The sequence below is a fragment of the Oenanthe melanoleuca genome, chromosome 9, assembly GCF_029582105.1.
Source record: "Oenanthe melanoleuca isolate GR-GAL-2019-014 chromosome 9, OMel1.0, whole genome shotgun sequence".
NCBI lineage: Eukaryota > Metazoa > Chordata > Aves > Passeriformes > Muscicapidae > Oenanthe > Oenanthe melanoleuca.
Genome location: NC_079343.1, coordinates 290,222 through 305,892, shown reverse-complemented (window position 1 = coordinate 305,892; position 15,671 = coordinate 290,222). Strand labels below are relative to the sequence as shown.

Below are 15,671 nucleotides of genomic sequence, written 5' to 3'. Positions count from 1 at the left end.
ACTCACTTTGTTCTCTGTGAATCTATTTAGGTCTTCATTATCCCAAAAAAGTTTTTGCTTAGGCTGTTTGATGTCAGAACCAAGAGATCAAAATGCCTTAAAGCAGTAAGGCCTGTTGGGAGCAGGTCATTTCTCAGTTGTTTCTTAGCAGGTGGTAATGTGCTGAGTCAAATTCAAGCAGTGGAACTGAGCATCCTCCTGCCCATCAAAGCCACTGACTCTGAGCTGCCTGTTAGCTGCATGGGGAGCATGAAATGAATCATGTTCAGGGTCAAAGGATCTCTATTTGAAAAATCAGAATTTAGAAGAATTTGGATAATATTCTGTAAAATGTTACTATCAGCATAAGGCACAGTTATCCATTGTGCTTAAACATGCAATGGAATTATCACATTCATTCTGAATTAAATATATTTCTACTCATCTAGTCTTGGGAGCTCATAATTTTAGAGTGACTAGGGTTTGGAGATTGCCCCTCCTGGGCTAAATTTCCACCCACTGAGAAACTGAAGTCAAATACTCAAAGAATATCAGATTGTAGAAGCAGAAGGAAACACAGCTTTCAAACACACTAATACAGTAGAACCAAGTATGAATAAAACATTTTATCAAAGCTAGAAAGCAGAATTATGAGAAACTGGCTTTAGGCCATTCCTTTAATTTTAGTGAGAGTTTTGGTTTTTGCTTCCCAGTTTTATTGCATTTGTTTTGTCCATCACATGCATTGTTCAGCTGGATCACCCTCTCATCACCATGGCTGTGGTTCTGCAGATTTTCTCTACTCACGCAGCATGACACTGACTACTCCCAGCTATTTTTCACTCACATTTTCTGGAAATACTTGGGGATTTTTGTTTAAATAACAGTCGATAGTCTCTCCCAAGCCAGGATTACATCACCTCCTTTACAGTCCAGTCGCAATCTCGGCACCTACACAAGCACCATCGTTATTCCCATGAAGAATGTGTGTAAGCCTTGTTCTTTAAATGCTCAAGGTTTTTGTAGTGCCTGTATTTTCAGAGTATCTGAAAAGCCTGTTCTTGGCAGCACTTACATTCCCTTTCATGCTTTCATGTTGGTGGCTGGACAGATGACTTTAAACAAGAATTATGCATCTCCAAGGTGGTAATACCTCCTTGTGCACCAGCGTTTTTTAAAAGTGTGGCTTGGGTACAGTGAATACTTTGCGTATTTAATGATTTATGGGCAAATACTGTACCACTGCTAATGAGCTAGCAATGTAATTCTAGGTGCTCTGTCAAGAATACCAGAGAAGAACTAGTCCAAAGTAGAAAAACAGCCAGTTCTATTCATGGATGCTTTGGTTCATTCTGCTTGTTTCTGTCAGGCAAAGCCACAGCAGTGAGTTCTTTGTTCTGGCTTGTTGTCTGGTCTTTTATATACATTCTAATGACCACATTTCACATTTAAATACATTCACTGATCTGAACCTGCTTCTTACTTTGTATCTCCTCAGAACTATTATGACCTACTGTCAGACTTACTATAGTAGGTTTCTAGATTTCAAAGCTCCAGGATTAGTGTTGTATTTTAGCCTTGAAATTTGCTGTCTTCACAATTCAGTAGTGGTATGAGAATGAAGCTTCAAACAAAATGTGATTGCTTTTTCATCTGTAAGCTCTTAAATGGTTTTCTCTCTTTGTCTCCTTTTTAAGGAGATGTTTGCTTTTTTTTTTTTTTTTTTTTTTTTTGTTTTTTTTTGTTTTTAATTAGTCATACCATTTTCCGTCCAGTTACATTACTGCTGTATAAGTACTTTTAAAGGCAATGTAAGCAGATAAATAAAACAGCATTTTGGCTGAAAAGCCAATGTCCCCATAATGCACTATCAATTTACCAAATAATTGTCTTGGTAAGTATCAGAAAGGCTGAACTTTACCTGTTGTATATTTGAAAGTTCCTAGGAAATCTCAACAAAATTCTGCCCAGAGGAAATTTATTGTGTAATGGACAAATGAATGAGAGTGGACAAGAATAATCTCCCTCTGGGAACCTTCCTCTGGGATAAGAAAAAGAGAGGCAGTTTTTGCTGCAATGTATTAAAAAAAACCAAAACGAAACAAAAAACCACCAGCCCCTCCAAAAAAATAAAGCAAAATAAACAACAAACAAACAAAAACATTGCCGACTTCTCTGAAGAAACAGCCTATTTGGATACCTCTTTTCTGCCAGTACACCAGTGTGTATTTGCTTCACTGTGTATAATAGCTCGAGCCTTCTTCATAATGCTCATCCTGCAGAGACTGGAAGTGAGGGTTTTTAGGCTTTTAGGTAACAACAGCAGGCCTAAAGAAAATCTGCCACTTCATCCCTATCCAGCTCCAGTCTGCACAAGTTAAAGTTCAAGCTTGAGCTATCTTGCTTGGCAAAAACAAGTTGTTTGACACTAAAGCTATAAACACTGTAGAGATGAGTTATCTACCAATTACAACACCTTATCAACAGGTTATCAGCTGCTAATCCAATTAGTCTGCCTGGCTCCCTGCCCTGGGACTCCCTTGGTCCTTCCAGGTAGGCAGTAATTCACATGCACTGAGAGATAACACTGCAGGAAAGACAAGCTCTAAAAATTCTCCTAAAGGAGGATGAGTAAATCACTAACTGTCCCAAGAGTAATTGAGATGCCATGATCACTGAAGCAGGCAGTCTGTAATCACGTTTTATTGACAGCTCCTAAAGATCAGTCTTCCTTGGGAGCTGCCTGGAAGCGAAGTGAGCAAGTCTGCAGGGTCTGGTGCAACACAGAGTGACCAGGACCTGGCACCAAATGATGCACCTTGGGTCAGGGACAGCCCTCCTAGCCTCTCAGAGAGGGGCTGTGCACAGGTCCCTGCTCACTGCTGGAATTCCCAGCACATCCTCAGGCACAGCCCAGGGAGTGTGCCAGTTTGTGTGCACAGAGCCACCCCTCTCAGCTCATCTGATGCTGTGTTCTTGGCAGGACAAAGGCAGACGTAGATGATCTTGTCACCAAACACTTGCAGTACTCTTTCTCTATAAATAAATATTGGACTTAAACATTTATTAAATTGGTGTTTGAATACTGGAAAAACTTCATTTTTAAAAATCATATGCTTTCTTGTACACATTTGGGAAACCATGTTTCACGTCTGAGTTTGCTGTCTCAGCTTCATAAATACCTGAATACAATCCTGGAAAAACAAGAATGTTAAAGACAGCCTGCTACCAGGTACCACCCAACAACCCACAAAAACTGTACCACAATAAATGGGATCTCAAATACACTTGGCTAAGATGGATAGAGATTCTTTAAATGTGTTAAAACATGGTGATTTATTACATGTGCAGTTTGTGTGTTGGTGCCAATAACCATTTTGCATCCTCTTTCTTGCAGGAGGTGAAGTCACCAAGCCCAGGTTTGCTCAGTATTTCCATGGCAGCCTGGCCAGTCTGACAATCCGGCCAGGGAAAATTGAAAGTCAGAAAGTGATTTCCTGTTTGCAGGCCTGCAAGGAAGGTCTCGATATTAATTCTCTTGAGAGTCTTGGCCAAGGAATAAAGGTGAGGGATGAACTGACATCATTTTTGATAAAAATTTAGATCTGATTTATGGAGTGGAGAGCCCAAGGTAGAGTACACACAGTACAAATGTACTCCCACAAGCAATGTAATTTCCCATAAAATCATGCAAAGGAAAAAGAGAGTGACATTGCAAAGAAAAATGTTTCCATTATTGCAGAGCTAGATGATCAGAAAGTAAGGCACTGCTGATATTTCAGAGTCTGTATGAATTGCCAGGTTGTGTTTTCATGCTTATTTTGTTACTTCTGCAGAAATAGACGCAATTCCAAAGATTTATTGAATTTTGATCTCAAGTTTTAAAGCAGTGGAATACATAAGTTCTAATGCAATAGCATTCTAAAATTAGGTGTGTTCAAAGAGGAAAACTTTATGGTACATGAAAATTGAACTATAAAAACCTCTAAAGTCAAGGAATTAAATTTTTGGATTTGTATACAAGTCATTTTCTACGTTCATTATGCATATGACTACTGGTAATGTAGAGCTTTTTTTAAGGTTGGAGAACAACAGACAGGGAAATCCTGTTTCAGTTGACCTAGTGGCCAGATGGCTTTGCATTCATTCAGATAATTCTGAAATTCTGTTCTTTGGATACATATGTAGGATCTTGGCTATTCCAATGCTCACATGAACTGCATTGTCAGTTTTCCTTTACTGACACCGTTATTTGGTGACAGTGGTCTTGTGCTCAGTGTAAATGCACTTGTGCATTTACTTGTGCACACAAATACCACTTCCAAAGGAGTAAGCTTTAGTTCCAGCCCAGGAAGTCCCTTTGGGTGCAGTCAGTGCATCCTGAGAGGCTGAACACGGGTGTTTTGTGCGGGGTTTTCAGAGGGGTGCAGGATGGTGCTATAACTCTTCATCTGGAACATGTAGTGGAGTGCATGGACTGCATTTTACTGGTCAAACCTTTCCATTGTACAGACTGACGTGAAGTGGTCTCAAATGTCTGTCCAGGTGATGATAGGTTGCAGTGATGTAGTAAAACTGACACATTGTGTGAAAATAAGGGTAAAAATGAAAATTGAAAGTGCAAAGGTAAGGAATTTAGCTAGCTCTAAATTTTACATATGAGGAAAGACCACAAAGAATTATTTTATCATCCTACCAACAACATCATTAAGAATTTCACATTGCTGCTTCGCACAGCAGTGGGACACAGGAGCTGGTTAAAGCTGTTTTTGAAAGGCAGCATACAAGGAACAGGTAGGGATTTCTGGAACCCATATGTGTATGCCTAATAATAAGTTGTTTCCTGGGATTTTCCATTAATTAAAGCACTGTATACTTCGTCCATGGTGCTTAAAAGCATAGTAATTCCCCCCCTGTTCTTGTCCTCTGAAATCTGACAATATTTGAGTCACCCCAGTTTCATGGGCTTGGGAAAATCCCTCTTCTATCACCCACTGCTACTCCAGCATTTGTGACTGGCTTCCTTACTGTACTGGCAGTGCAGAGGGAAAAAGGAAGACAAGGGATTGTTTTCTGCCTTTGCTTTGTTTCACAAACCTTAAAAATATCTTCATTTTCTGAAATACAGATGACGCATAGTGGAGTTTTTTAAGTTACTGATGTTGCTTTTACTGCCTCAGCAAGCCAGCAGTAAGAGCAACAGCAGGAGGCAAAAATGAAAGGAGCAGCCAGAGAGAGATTGTGGAAGGGTTTCTTTGGGGGCTGACAGAAGGAAGCTCAGTTGAAAGCAGAACAGTTTCCTGACCTTGAAGAGAAGATGAGAGAGGAAGGTGCTGTCAAAAGCAGACACGCCTGATCCCAGACAGGCACGTGTGGCAGCTGCACAGACGATGGGTTCTGTGGGGCTGTTTGTGAGGTGCTTTGCAGATTCAATGTTGGCAGACTGATGCTGGAAGGTGTTTCTGGGCACTTAGGACCATGGAGAGTCACCCTTCAACCACCTAAGAAAGAGCAGTGCAGCTGCAGTTTCTGATACGATAGTGTTGGACATTTCTGGGCTGCAGCCTAATTTTGAGATATCTGCAACAGTTCTCTGAGACACTGTCTAAAATGTTGCTATTTTTAGCTTTTTTTAATGAGAAAGACAAAAATGGCTCAGACTGGGGCTTTCTCAGTCCTTTTGGCCGTGTTCCAGCTGTTTTGGCAGCTCAGCTATTAACTGGCTAGCTAGAGTCTCCTTTTGCTAATTTTATTCTCTACTGCTGCTAGCTTAAAGAGAGGAAAAAGAACTGTATGCAGGGTGGGATTCATGTTGGTCCTCCTCTTTGTTAAAAAATACCCTTCAGTGTGTTGTGACCTTCCCGCACAAGCTTTAAACCCAGTCCTCCATGTTCTATTTGACAGAGGACCCTGCACTTCCTCCTGTTCTTCACAGTCTGTTTGATGTGTTTTGCTTTTTAACCTTTCTGGCTGTAAGGAAGTGTAGGCAGCACTGTCTGTATTTAACAGAACATCTTCACATAATCAATGCCCAGCTTTGGCCTACCCAAGAGAGAAAGGTGCGTTTGTGTTCTGTGCTGACAGCAGTGGGGCACAACATCAAGGGAGTTATGCTGGTTTCCTCTGCAATGCAGATGGTTTACTGAACCAATTAAAGACAAAACAAGGAATTGGGATTAATTACCATGAAGGTAAAAATCAGTCATTGGTTGTGTCACAACAAGACTGATCTGTGTTCAGTGCAGTGGAGCAGAGAAGGCTCGGGGCTACAAGAGTAGGCAGTGACTGTGTAGGGTTTGCTGGCCCAAGTGAGCAGCTCCATCTTAAATCATGACAGCCTTATTGATCATCAGCCAGGATGGAGAGTCCCCTTTACTGTGTCTGATGTTAATGAAGATGTAGGAGGCAAATGTTGTAGTTGTTTTATTCGTTCACATTGAAATATATCTCAGAAGGGTAGCCCAGGATAAAACCACACAGAAAGCAGCCAAAATATGCTTCTGCACACTAGACTGGCTCAAAAGACAATGTTTTTATATGAGGAATGTGTTTAACCTAAAAAGATTCCATAAGAATAATAATCATGATGGTAAGTTAAGGTTTTAAACTTCTACAGGGTTCAAAAATAAATAGCATTGGAAATTGCTGCAGAAATTTTATCAGCAGGGTTAGTAAGACTGGACAAAGAATAGCAAATCTGGATTAATTTATTACAAAATTAATTATAACAGTATTTATTTAGGTTTTATGTGTTTTAGAGAACAGCATATGGATTCAGCCAATGATAGCTGCTAACATTTTTTTCCTTAAATAATTATATTTTTAACTTATGTCTGTGCAACATTCCTTAAAAATTATATTATTTTGTACTCTGTACCTGGTTCCTTAAATACTAATTACTTGCGTCTTTCCTAGTATCACTTCAACCCTTCCCAGTCAGTCCTTGTCATGGAAGGAGATGACATTAAGAATATAAATCAAGCCCTCCGAAAAGTCTCATACATCAACTCCAGACAGTTTCCTACTTCAGGCATACGACGTCTCAAAGTCTCATCTAAAGTTCAGTAAGTTATACTTCAGCTGAATTGAGCAGATTAGGAACATTTTTTATGAATTACTTTTTTCTTTGGCCATGTAAAAAGAACAATTTTGGCTAAATTAAATTGATAAATCATACTGCTTTGTTATTGAACCTAAAGGATTAATTTAATTTACTTTTATTACAATTTAAATGGTGGTTTTCTCTTGATATTATCATTTTAAGAAGCCTTTCTTGTTAATGCAATGTACTTGCCTTCTCTTTATAGTTTGGAGCATGCAGTCTGGACTGAACAGTGCATTTACTGTAGTCTTACTTACTTTTAATTTTAAACATTTATAGTTCCTTCTGAGATAGCCAGAGCCATGACTTTTTAAAGCAGGCCTGTTCCATCTCACAGAGGAGATATCTGCAAGGGCAGTATCTGTAGGTGTGCCTGAAGCAGCTTGTGTCTGTCTGTCCCTGATGTGTCCATGCTGTCCCTGGAGCTCTGGTGGAGTCTGTTGGGCAGGGTCCGTGTCTGTCCCTCTCCTCCCCGTGCAGCACCTGCTCAGTGATGCTCAGAGCTGCCCACAGCCTCTCCTGAGCTGTTGTGGGCTCAGCTCTGTCCAAAGAGCAGGCAAAGCAGGGCTTTGGAGGGGAAACAAACCCAGTTCTGCCAACTCTCACCTGCTGTAGGCACAGCTGTTCCCAAGTGCCAGTTCCACTGGAACCAGCCCAGCTTGAACATTCCAGCTCCTGTGCCAGCATGAAATGAGGCAAAGCTTGTCAGGAGATTCACTTCCAAAGCACACCACTGATTCAGATGAAAATGGAAGTACAGGCAACTTTTGTCCCCTGCAAATATTGGAGGGTCCCAAAAAGAGTTCATGATGGGACCAATTTAAATGGAGAATTAGGCCCTTTTATTCACACATGACAAGATAACCATGTTATGTTCATTAGCTGGTACTTTCTGAATTTAATTTTAGGTTTACAAAAGTTAGTTGTTATCTAGTTAACTTTTTTAACCATCTACTGCTCTGTTAAATGTCAGTTAAACATTAAAATATTATTCTGATGGTGACCTTAGGAAGGACTGAGTTTGTCCCTCAGACTGAGTATCTGTGAAGGTGGGAAGGGAGCAGAGGGCCAGAGCCAACCTATGTGCATGGCAGTACAGAAAGATACCCTCAGGTGTGCAGTGCCCGAGGATGAATCTGAGATGATGGCTCATGGCTCATCTGAGAGCCAGGAGCTGGGTTTGGGGCAGTGCCAGTGCCACACTCCTCTGATGTGCCATGTGTCACATGCAGTTAATGACTAATGTATTTTTTCAGATGTTTTGGTGAAGATGTCTGCATTAGTATCCCAGATATAGATGCCTATGTAATGGTGTTTCAGGCCAATGAGCCCAAGATTACCATAACTGGGATGGACCACTTTGCTAGACCAGCTGCACAGTTTGAAAGTGAAAGAGGTGTTATTTTGTTACCTGACATCAGGATTGTCAGCACAGTCACTAAAATGGAGCATTCAGTGGACTTCAGAGAACATGACAGAGGTTTGTGTCTTTCTTTTAAATATTATTACTCATTTCATAACATCTCCTCATATTTTTTAAAGGATGGTGCAAACAAGTAATGCAAAGGAAGTCACTTCACCCAGATTAATTAGGCTGCAGTAATGCTGTACTGAAAAAATTCAGTTCAGCACATTGGAAAGTGTGCTAAATGGTGGCAGATCAGAAGGTGCTTCAAAAAAAGCAGATTTTCCATGTAGCATCCATTTAGTATACTTCAGAATAATTCCTTTCTACTCTTCCTTTCATATTCTGTTACATAGGGTATTTTCATTAAAATGTCTCTGCTTGGAACAGAATTTTTTCAGTTGTGCCAATAAAATGAAAAGCAGTAATTGAACAAAAGTTGAAGTTTTAGTCAGCTCCTATGTTTCCATCTCTGATACTAGCTTGTGAGTGATACGTGATAAAGTAATCTCATGCCTCAGTTTCCCACCTATAAAATGTATATATAATCCTTTTAAAATATTAATTTTCAATGATGACAGTTTATTCTAATAATAAGCAATGTGGGAATTATTATTCAACACTATGTGAATGTTTAAAAGCATAAATCAAGTTTAAAATCACTGTCTGTACAGGAATGTTCCTTTTAAACGTTTGTGTGCAACGCAGATGAAATGTCTAGAGGAAACATTCTAAACACTGTTTGTTGGACTAGAATAAACAGCAACTAGGTGTACATTTCTGGAGAAGAGAAAATGGATAATGATATGCAAGTTTAGGGGTGTGGATTACCTGAAGCCTACAAATTTGACTAGGGCTGCATTTTTGGATATGTTATAGCTGTATCTAGAGCTTAGATACCCAAAGAGCTCCTGCACTAGGAGCTGGCAATCTAGGGCATAAGGCTTTCCTGGCTGTGCCCTCCATCCCAATGCACTCTCTAACATCAAATTTGCAAAATGGGCAGGAAGTTCCAGACTTGCAGTGTCTGTGCCCTCAGGGAGCTGCTTAAGCAGTTTTGCCAGACACTCTGTGCTAAGTTGATCAGAGAATTTAAATATTAATTTGATATGCTCCTCTTTTTCCAGTGATAGAATTATTTTTTTACTTGTACATGTTGAAGAACAGTCAGTTTATAACTTGATTTCTCTAAGTGACACAGCACAGGATCTTGCTATTAATGATAATGCCCTACTCTTGGATAGATGGCCAGGTTTATGGGGCATAGAGTAACTAAGAGAATCATCCAAGCATAGACATGTTGAATGTGTATTTCTTCAGTTTGGTTCTCCTTGAGAAAGCTGGAATCAATACAGCATTGAAACCCAGAATTTTTTACATTAATTTATTACCAAGATCAAATTTCAGTTTTCTACTTCCAGTAATGTTCTCGGACGCCTTTCATTACAGAGAAGTATATTTTCTGTTTATCTCACTGGGTGTTTGTAGGCCTTCATCATCATGGCACCTGTATAGACAGGACACTTCTCTTGATTTGCTTCAAGTGTGCTGGATTTAATATCAGCAGAAACAGTTCAGCCATCTTGGCAAAAATTGAAAGCCCTGATGCAAAGCACATAAAATGACTGAGCTGTTCTCTGATCATTTATCTTAGTTTCCTCCCTTTTTTTTCATGCTCTGTGCCATGGATTCACAGTCAATAAGCAAGTGGTATTAGAGGAAATGCTCCACAACTTGGATTTCTGTGATGTTTTGGTCATTGGTGCAGAACTAGACCCTGAACAAGAGTGTTTAGAACTAGATAATGGGGAGCTTCAAGGAAAACATCTAGATGCCACAAATTCCACTGCAGGATATTCAATCTATGGTAAGTCCATGAAATTTGTTTTCCCTTATTTTGTTACATCAATTATATATTGGAATGAAAGCTCAAATATGTAATAAATTGGACAGAAATATATGATTTTCTAGCCATGAAAATATCCCAAGAATGACTGTATCTTAAAAAAACAGTTGCTTCTTGATCTCTGGATGTGCTGTGTTCACCCTTTGGATTCTCAGCATACCTCCTGCTACTCCCCAAGGAAGGAAAATGGCATCCCTGCTTTCTCTAAATGTGGGGTTCTTGTGGACCATCCCAATGGAATGTGGGAGTGAGGGTGTTCCTCAGTGTTCTTGTACAATGCTGGGACATTGGCCATCTTTTTCTGATCACTGAGTAATTTATTCTGTACCACTGTTGTTGTATTTATCCCTCTCCATTAGTGGACCAACATTCAATTACGAAAACTATCCTCATATGATCGATCGTATCAGGGAACATTCAATGCCCTGTTGTTTCCAGACCATTCTGCTGAGTTCTGTGTGTTCTGTGAGCAGATGGTTTGTTGTGTATTGCCAGAGCAGTGTTCCCTTGCCTGTCCCTGAGCTGTCCCTGCCCTCCCACCCTGCAGGAGTGGACAGCATGTTCAGCTACGAGCAGGTGCTGCGACAGCTCCGCTACCGCAACTGGGGCACCTCGGCCACCGCGGACAGGAAGTTCAGGGTCAAGTGCTCCGAGCTCAATGGGCGCTACACCAGCAACGAGTTCAACCTGGAGGTGAGCACTGAGTCCAGCCTGGAGGGGAGAAATTAATACAGTGTGGAGGAGAGCAGTGAGTTCAGCCTGGATGTGAGCAGTGAGTTCAGCCTGGAGGTGAGCACTGAGTCCAGCCTGGAGGGGAGAAATTAATACAGTGTGGAGGTGAGCAGTGAGTCCAACCTGGAGATGAGCAGTGAGTTCAATTTGGAGGTGAGCAATGAGTTCAACCTGTAGGTGGGCAGTGAGTTCAACCTGGAGGTGAGCAGTGAGTTCAGCCTGGAGGTGAGCACTGAGACCAGCCTGGAGGGGAGAAATGAGTACAGTGTGGAGGTGAGCAGTGAGTTCAGCCTGGAGGTGAGCAGTGAGTTCATTTTGGAGGTGAGCAGTGAGTTCAGCCTGGAGGTGAGCAGTGAGTTCAACCTGGAGGTGAGCAGGGAGTTCAGCTTGGATGTGAGCAATGACTGTCGTGTTATCCCATCTAGCACTGAGGCCTAGAGCCCAGGTAACAGCTGGAGGAAATTGCGGGACCTACTTAGCAGTATGGTCAAAATTAATAATTGTTTATAAAGACAATTAACAGCTTAAGAATTGTTAATAAAATTAACATTTATTTTATAATGTTCGTGTAACACCTGATTAATATAGAGAATAGAAAAAGTCACTGCTTATTCAAACAGTTAAGTAAAAAGAGTCCTGTTCTGTACCACTTCAGAGTTAACAGCCAGAAAGGTTAGAATGCATTTTTCATGCTACAAATTAGAAATATAATCTGTGCATTTTCCACCTGCATAAAAAAGTAGTATCTATGATGTAGTGTTCCTATCTCCTGATGAACTTCATAGTCCAGTGTAATATATTGTACAAGCAGGCTTGGAGTATAATACTTTTTAGTATCTGATCTCTTATTTTTTCTCTTCCTTCAGGTTAATATTCTACACAGTTCCAACTCCAACTTCATGGACCATGTAAATCACATGATAGTTCAGCCTCAATTTCTCCAGTCTGTTCAGCACCCTGAGGGGAGTGTAAGTGCAGTTCACAGCTCAGGTATGTGACACCTTCCCAGAGGCTTCTCACAATGATTCCAGTGTGTCAGTGTTTCCCTTGTGAGTCAGCCTGCTCCACAGACTAAAACCCTGAGGTCCATTGTTTCAGCTTCTAAAACCTCTCAGAGATCATTGCACAGGTGTGAAATAAGGTAACAATGAATTCTATTCTGTCCAAGAATGTACTTTGTAATTAAAACCTGGCAACCTTTTTTAAAGCCTTCATTAAAGGTTTTGACCCCCACAGTAAAAAAATGCCTTCTTTCTAGTATTGAATCTCTGAGGGGCAGTATTTGTGCTCATGTTGTCTTTGTGCATTTCTAGTTTTGTGGCATATTAATTTCTGCCCACTCCATTCAAAGCAAAAGGAAGAAATTGTATTACTTTTTAAATGCATAATTGCTGCAGTGCCTCTGTTAGCTGCTGTCAAGGCCTCAGTCTAGGCTCTCTGGAGATAAGTTCATCTAGTCGTGTGCAACAGGCATTAGGTTATATTTTAATTTATTTTTTAGGCTATATGAGTTAAAATATACACCCAAATCTGAAACCTTCTCAGTGAAGTTAAATCCAGGGCAAAAAAGTTTAAAAGTTGGATCCTGAAATCCTTTTAGCTGAATGATACATATGTAAAGAAGTAAAGCTGATGTAAAGGCAGTTATAAGTATCTATATACAAACATGCTTAGAAAATTACTGTATTTTTCTGTACATTGTACAGACAGTTCACTGAAATGAAATGGATAAACTGTTGCAAACTAGGTTTTTTGGCTCCTAAATATGTTTTGATTTCGGACTTCCATTCTTATAGGCAGGGCAAGGCAATAAAATGGGTTATGGGCTGGGTTATCCCATTGCTCCTGGAACTGCAGTACCTCCAAGTACATAGAAAGCAGCAGCATTTCTCCACTAACCTAATTATGGAGCTGATTAGACGTGGTAGTTCAGGGAGATTTCATCTTGTGGCTTCCAGGTAGAGACAGGGACTTCTCAGAGTGCAACCAAACATTGAGGAAAAACGTCTTGAGTCCTCAAGAGGCTTCCAGGAAGGTTGTAACACAGGCAAATAGGGCAGCAATGCATTTATTTCTGGGAGCTTCAGATTAAAATCACAAATGTTTGAAACCTTTGAAAATATAAGCTTTGAGATTTGAGTACACTTTGTCTCAAGTAAGGTTGAGGCCTCAGCTGTGATCAGAAGGGACAACATGCAGGTGAGATAACAGAATTTTACTGCAGAAACTAATTGACTCTGCACTTACATACTACTTGTCTTCTATGGTTAAGTGGCTCAAAGAGAAAAGATGAGCATGCTCGCTTTTTAGTTAGGATTTATCATACTCAGGTTAAGATATCTGTGAACACCATTTGTGTGTGCTCCACCTTAGTGGATGAGCACTGGTCAACATTTTCTGTCATCCCAGGCACATGGCAGGTGTCTGTCCTGATTCTCAGCCCAAAGGAGGGGGTGCTGTGGGTTGGAAACGAACAAGGTTAGTGGGATTTGGGTGACTTGTTCCACGAGTGTAACTGCATTCCCTTTGCCACCCTTTGCCCAGTGGTTCCCAGCGTGGCCACGCTGGTGGTCATCACCTGTGTGAGCGTGCTGGTGCTGGTGGTCACGCTGGGCGTGCTGCGGCTGCGCACGGCCCGGCAGCACAGCGCCGCGGGCCACGAGGGAGCCAAGGACGGCGACATGGACTGGGACGACTCTGCTCTCACCATCACCGTCAACCCCATGGAGGTACTTAGCCAGGGCACACACTGCACCCTGCCCAGGAGCCTCTGGCTGGGCTGGCAGGGCTCTGAGCCTCTTTAGGGTGCGGTTGTTCAGCTGTGTGTCTGCGCTCAGGAGCCCAGCCCAGTTCTCAGCACACCTTAACCAGGTATCACTTGAGAGCTGCAGGTCTCTTCTCATGTATAATTGCTAAAGATGGTGAAGAACTCTCAGGTACAGCGTCACTTCCACTCCAGCCATGTCTGCTTGTAGGTACTCAAGATGATATAGTTGCTTTGGTTTTTACTTTTTTATGTAAGCATTTATACACTAAAAGGAGGGGAAATTATCAGCAGTTTGAAGAAGTTGATATTGAACGTTTAAATTTTGGCAGTGTGGCTAACAAAGAGATTGTTTGTTGACATTCCATTCTTCTTACAGTAGTTTCTGGATGTTTGCTACCAACTTGTATGAATTTGATGCTTAATAATCACATAATTAAATAAAAATAAGCAGATTTGCCCAGCATGTTAGCATTTCTAAATGCTCATTGACATTGAAGGCACCTTTCTGCTACTGTCTCATTTCTTTAAATGTGTTGTAGAAATATGAAAAGCCACACCAGACAGAAGAGGAGAGTGAGGAAGAAGACATAGACGATGAAGAGGAAGACACAACCAGTGCTGAATCAGATGATAGTGAAGAGGATGAAGAGGAGGAGGAAGTAATTGTCCAAAAGGGAGACAAACAGAATTCCACCAGGCAAGAGCAGTTGGAGTGGGATGATTCAACACTCCCCTACTAACAAACAGCCCTCCAGCCACAGCTCTTTTGTAACAACCAATACAATGTTTTTTCAGAGTCTATGACATTGACAGGATTTGAACTTTTGCTTGCCTGTAACTCTTTTGCCTAAAATGATATTGTTGTAGTAATTGAGAATGATAGAACTGACCCTTTTCTTACAAAGCCTGGGGATAAAAATGGTACAAACCTCCTGGCACACACAGTAGTAAAGTAATCCAGAACTTGATCTGTCAGCAAGCATAGTTCTCAATTTCCTGTTTGTACTCTGCAGATGTGTGACCAAAGTCCTGTCACTCGATCCATAGAAGTTTTTGCCTTTGCTACTTTTTTCACACAGGAGAGATTTCAGCTTGTTACAAAGAATTACTTCTGTGGGTCCAAATACCAGTTGCCATCTAACTTCACATTCTTAGAGGTGTAAAAATCATAATCCACCTCCAAATTGGGGCAGGGCTTTAGTGCTGCTGGGGCTGATTTCCATCTGTCATCTCATCCTGCCTTTTGGATGTTAACTGTCTTCTACAAGGGAATATCTAGGACTTGACAGGGGATGCATGTGTGCCTGTGTAGATGTGGGCGGTGTATTTTTTCAGGCATGCTGTCAGACCCTCAAGAGAGGGATTTTTATCCAACCTACTGATAGAAACTAAAAACGAGTTATTAAAAAAAAATAAAAACGGCAACAAGAAGGGGCTGCTGAAGGTTACCAAAAAAACCCCAGTTTGTTCTGTGTCCACAGATTGAGTAATATGGTCTTATGCAAACTGTAAATTCTAATGGGATTGATTCACTGAAAAATCTGTAGAGCTGCTCATTAGTTATGGATTGAGCAATTTGCAGCAAATCGATTCTTTAAACCATCTGTCTCATGAAATCATTAGCTTGCTGCAGCATCTTACTGAACTAGTGGAAAATAAGTAACCCCATTATTCCATAGCTATGTATGGCTGGGATTTAAGCAATTATTTTAGGTGAGGAAAATGTTATATTTTGCTTAGTGAATGCCAACTGGAATTCCTGTCTGACTGTACTCTATAA

At 40.9% G+C, this 15,671-nt stretch overlaps 1 protein-coding gene across 1 annotated transcript in view; it reads left to right on the top strand.

Annotated features, from left to right (window-relative positions):
- CLSTN2 (calsyntenin 2) overlaps positions 1-14,697 on the top strand; it is a 301,241-nt gene extending 286,544 nt beyond the window's left edge. The window contains exons 10-17 of the mRNA XM_056498465.1: positions 3,377-3,543; positions 6,895-7,043; positions 8,338-8,561; positions 10,183-10,353; positions 10,940-11,085; positions 11,991-12,114; positions 13,669-13,853; positions 14,431-14,697. Of these exons, the coding sequence (XP_056354440.1) occupies positions 3,377-3,543; positions 6,895-7,043; positions 8,338-8,561; positions 10,183-10,353; positions 10,940-11,085; positions 11,991-12,114; positions 13,669-13,853; positions 14,431-14,631 (1,367 nt within the window). The 3' untranslated portion in view covers positions 14,632-14,697. The remainder of the gene's footprint in view (positions 1-3,376; positions 3,544-6,894; positions 7,044-8,337; positions 8,562-10,182; positions 10,354-10,939; positions 11,086-11,990; positions 12,115-13,668; positions 13,854-14,430) is intronic.
- The last annotated feature ends 974 nt before the right edge of the window (positions 14,698-15,671 follow it).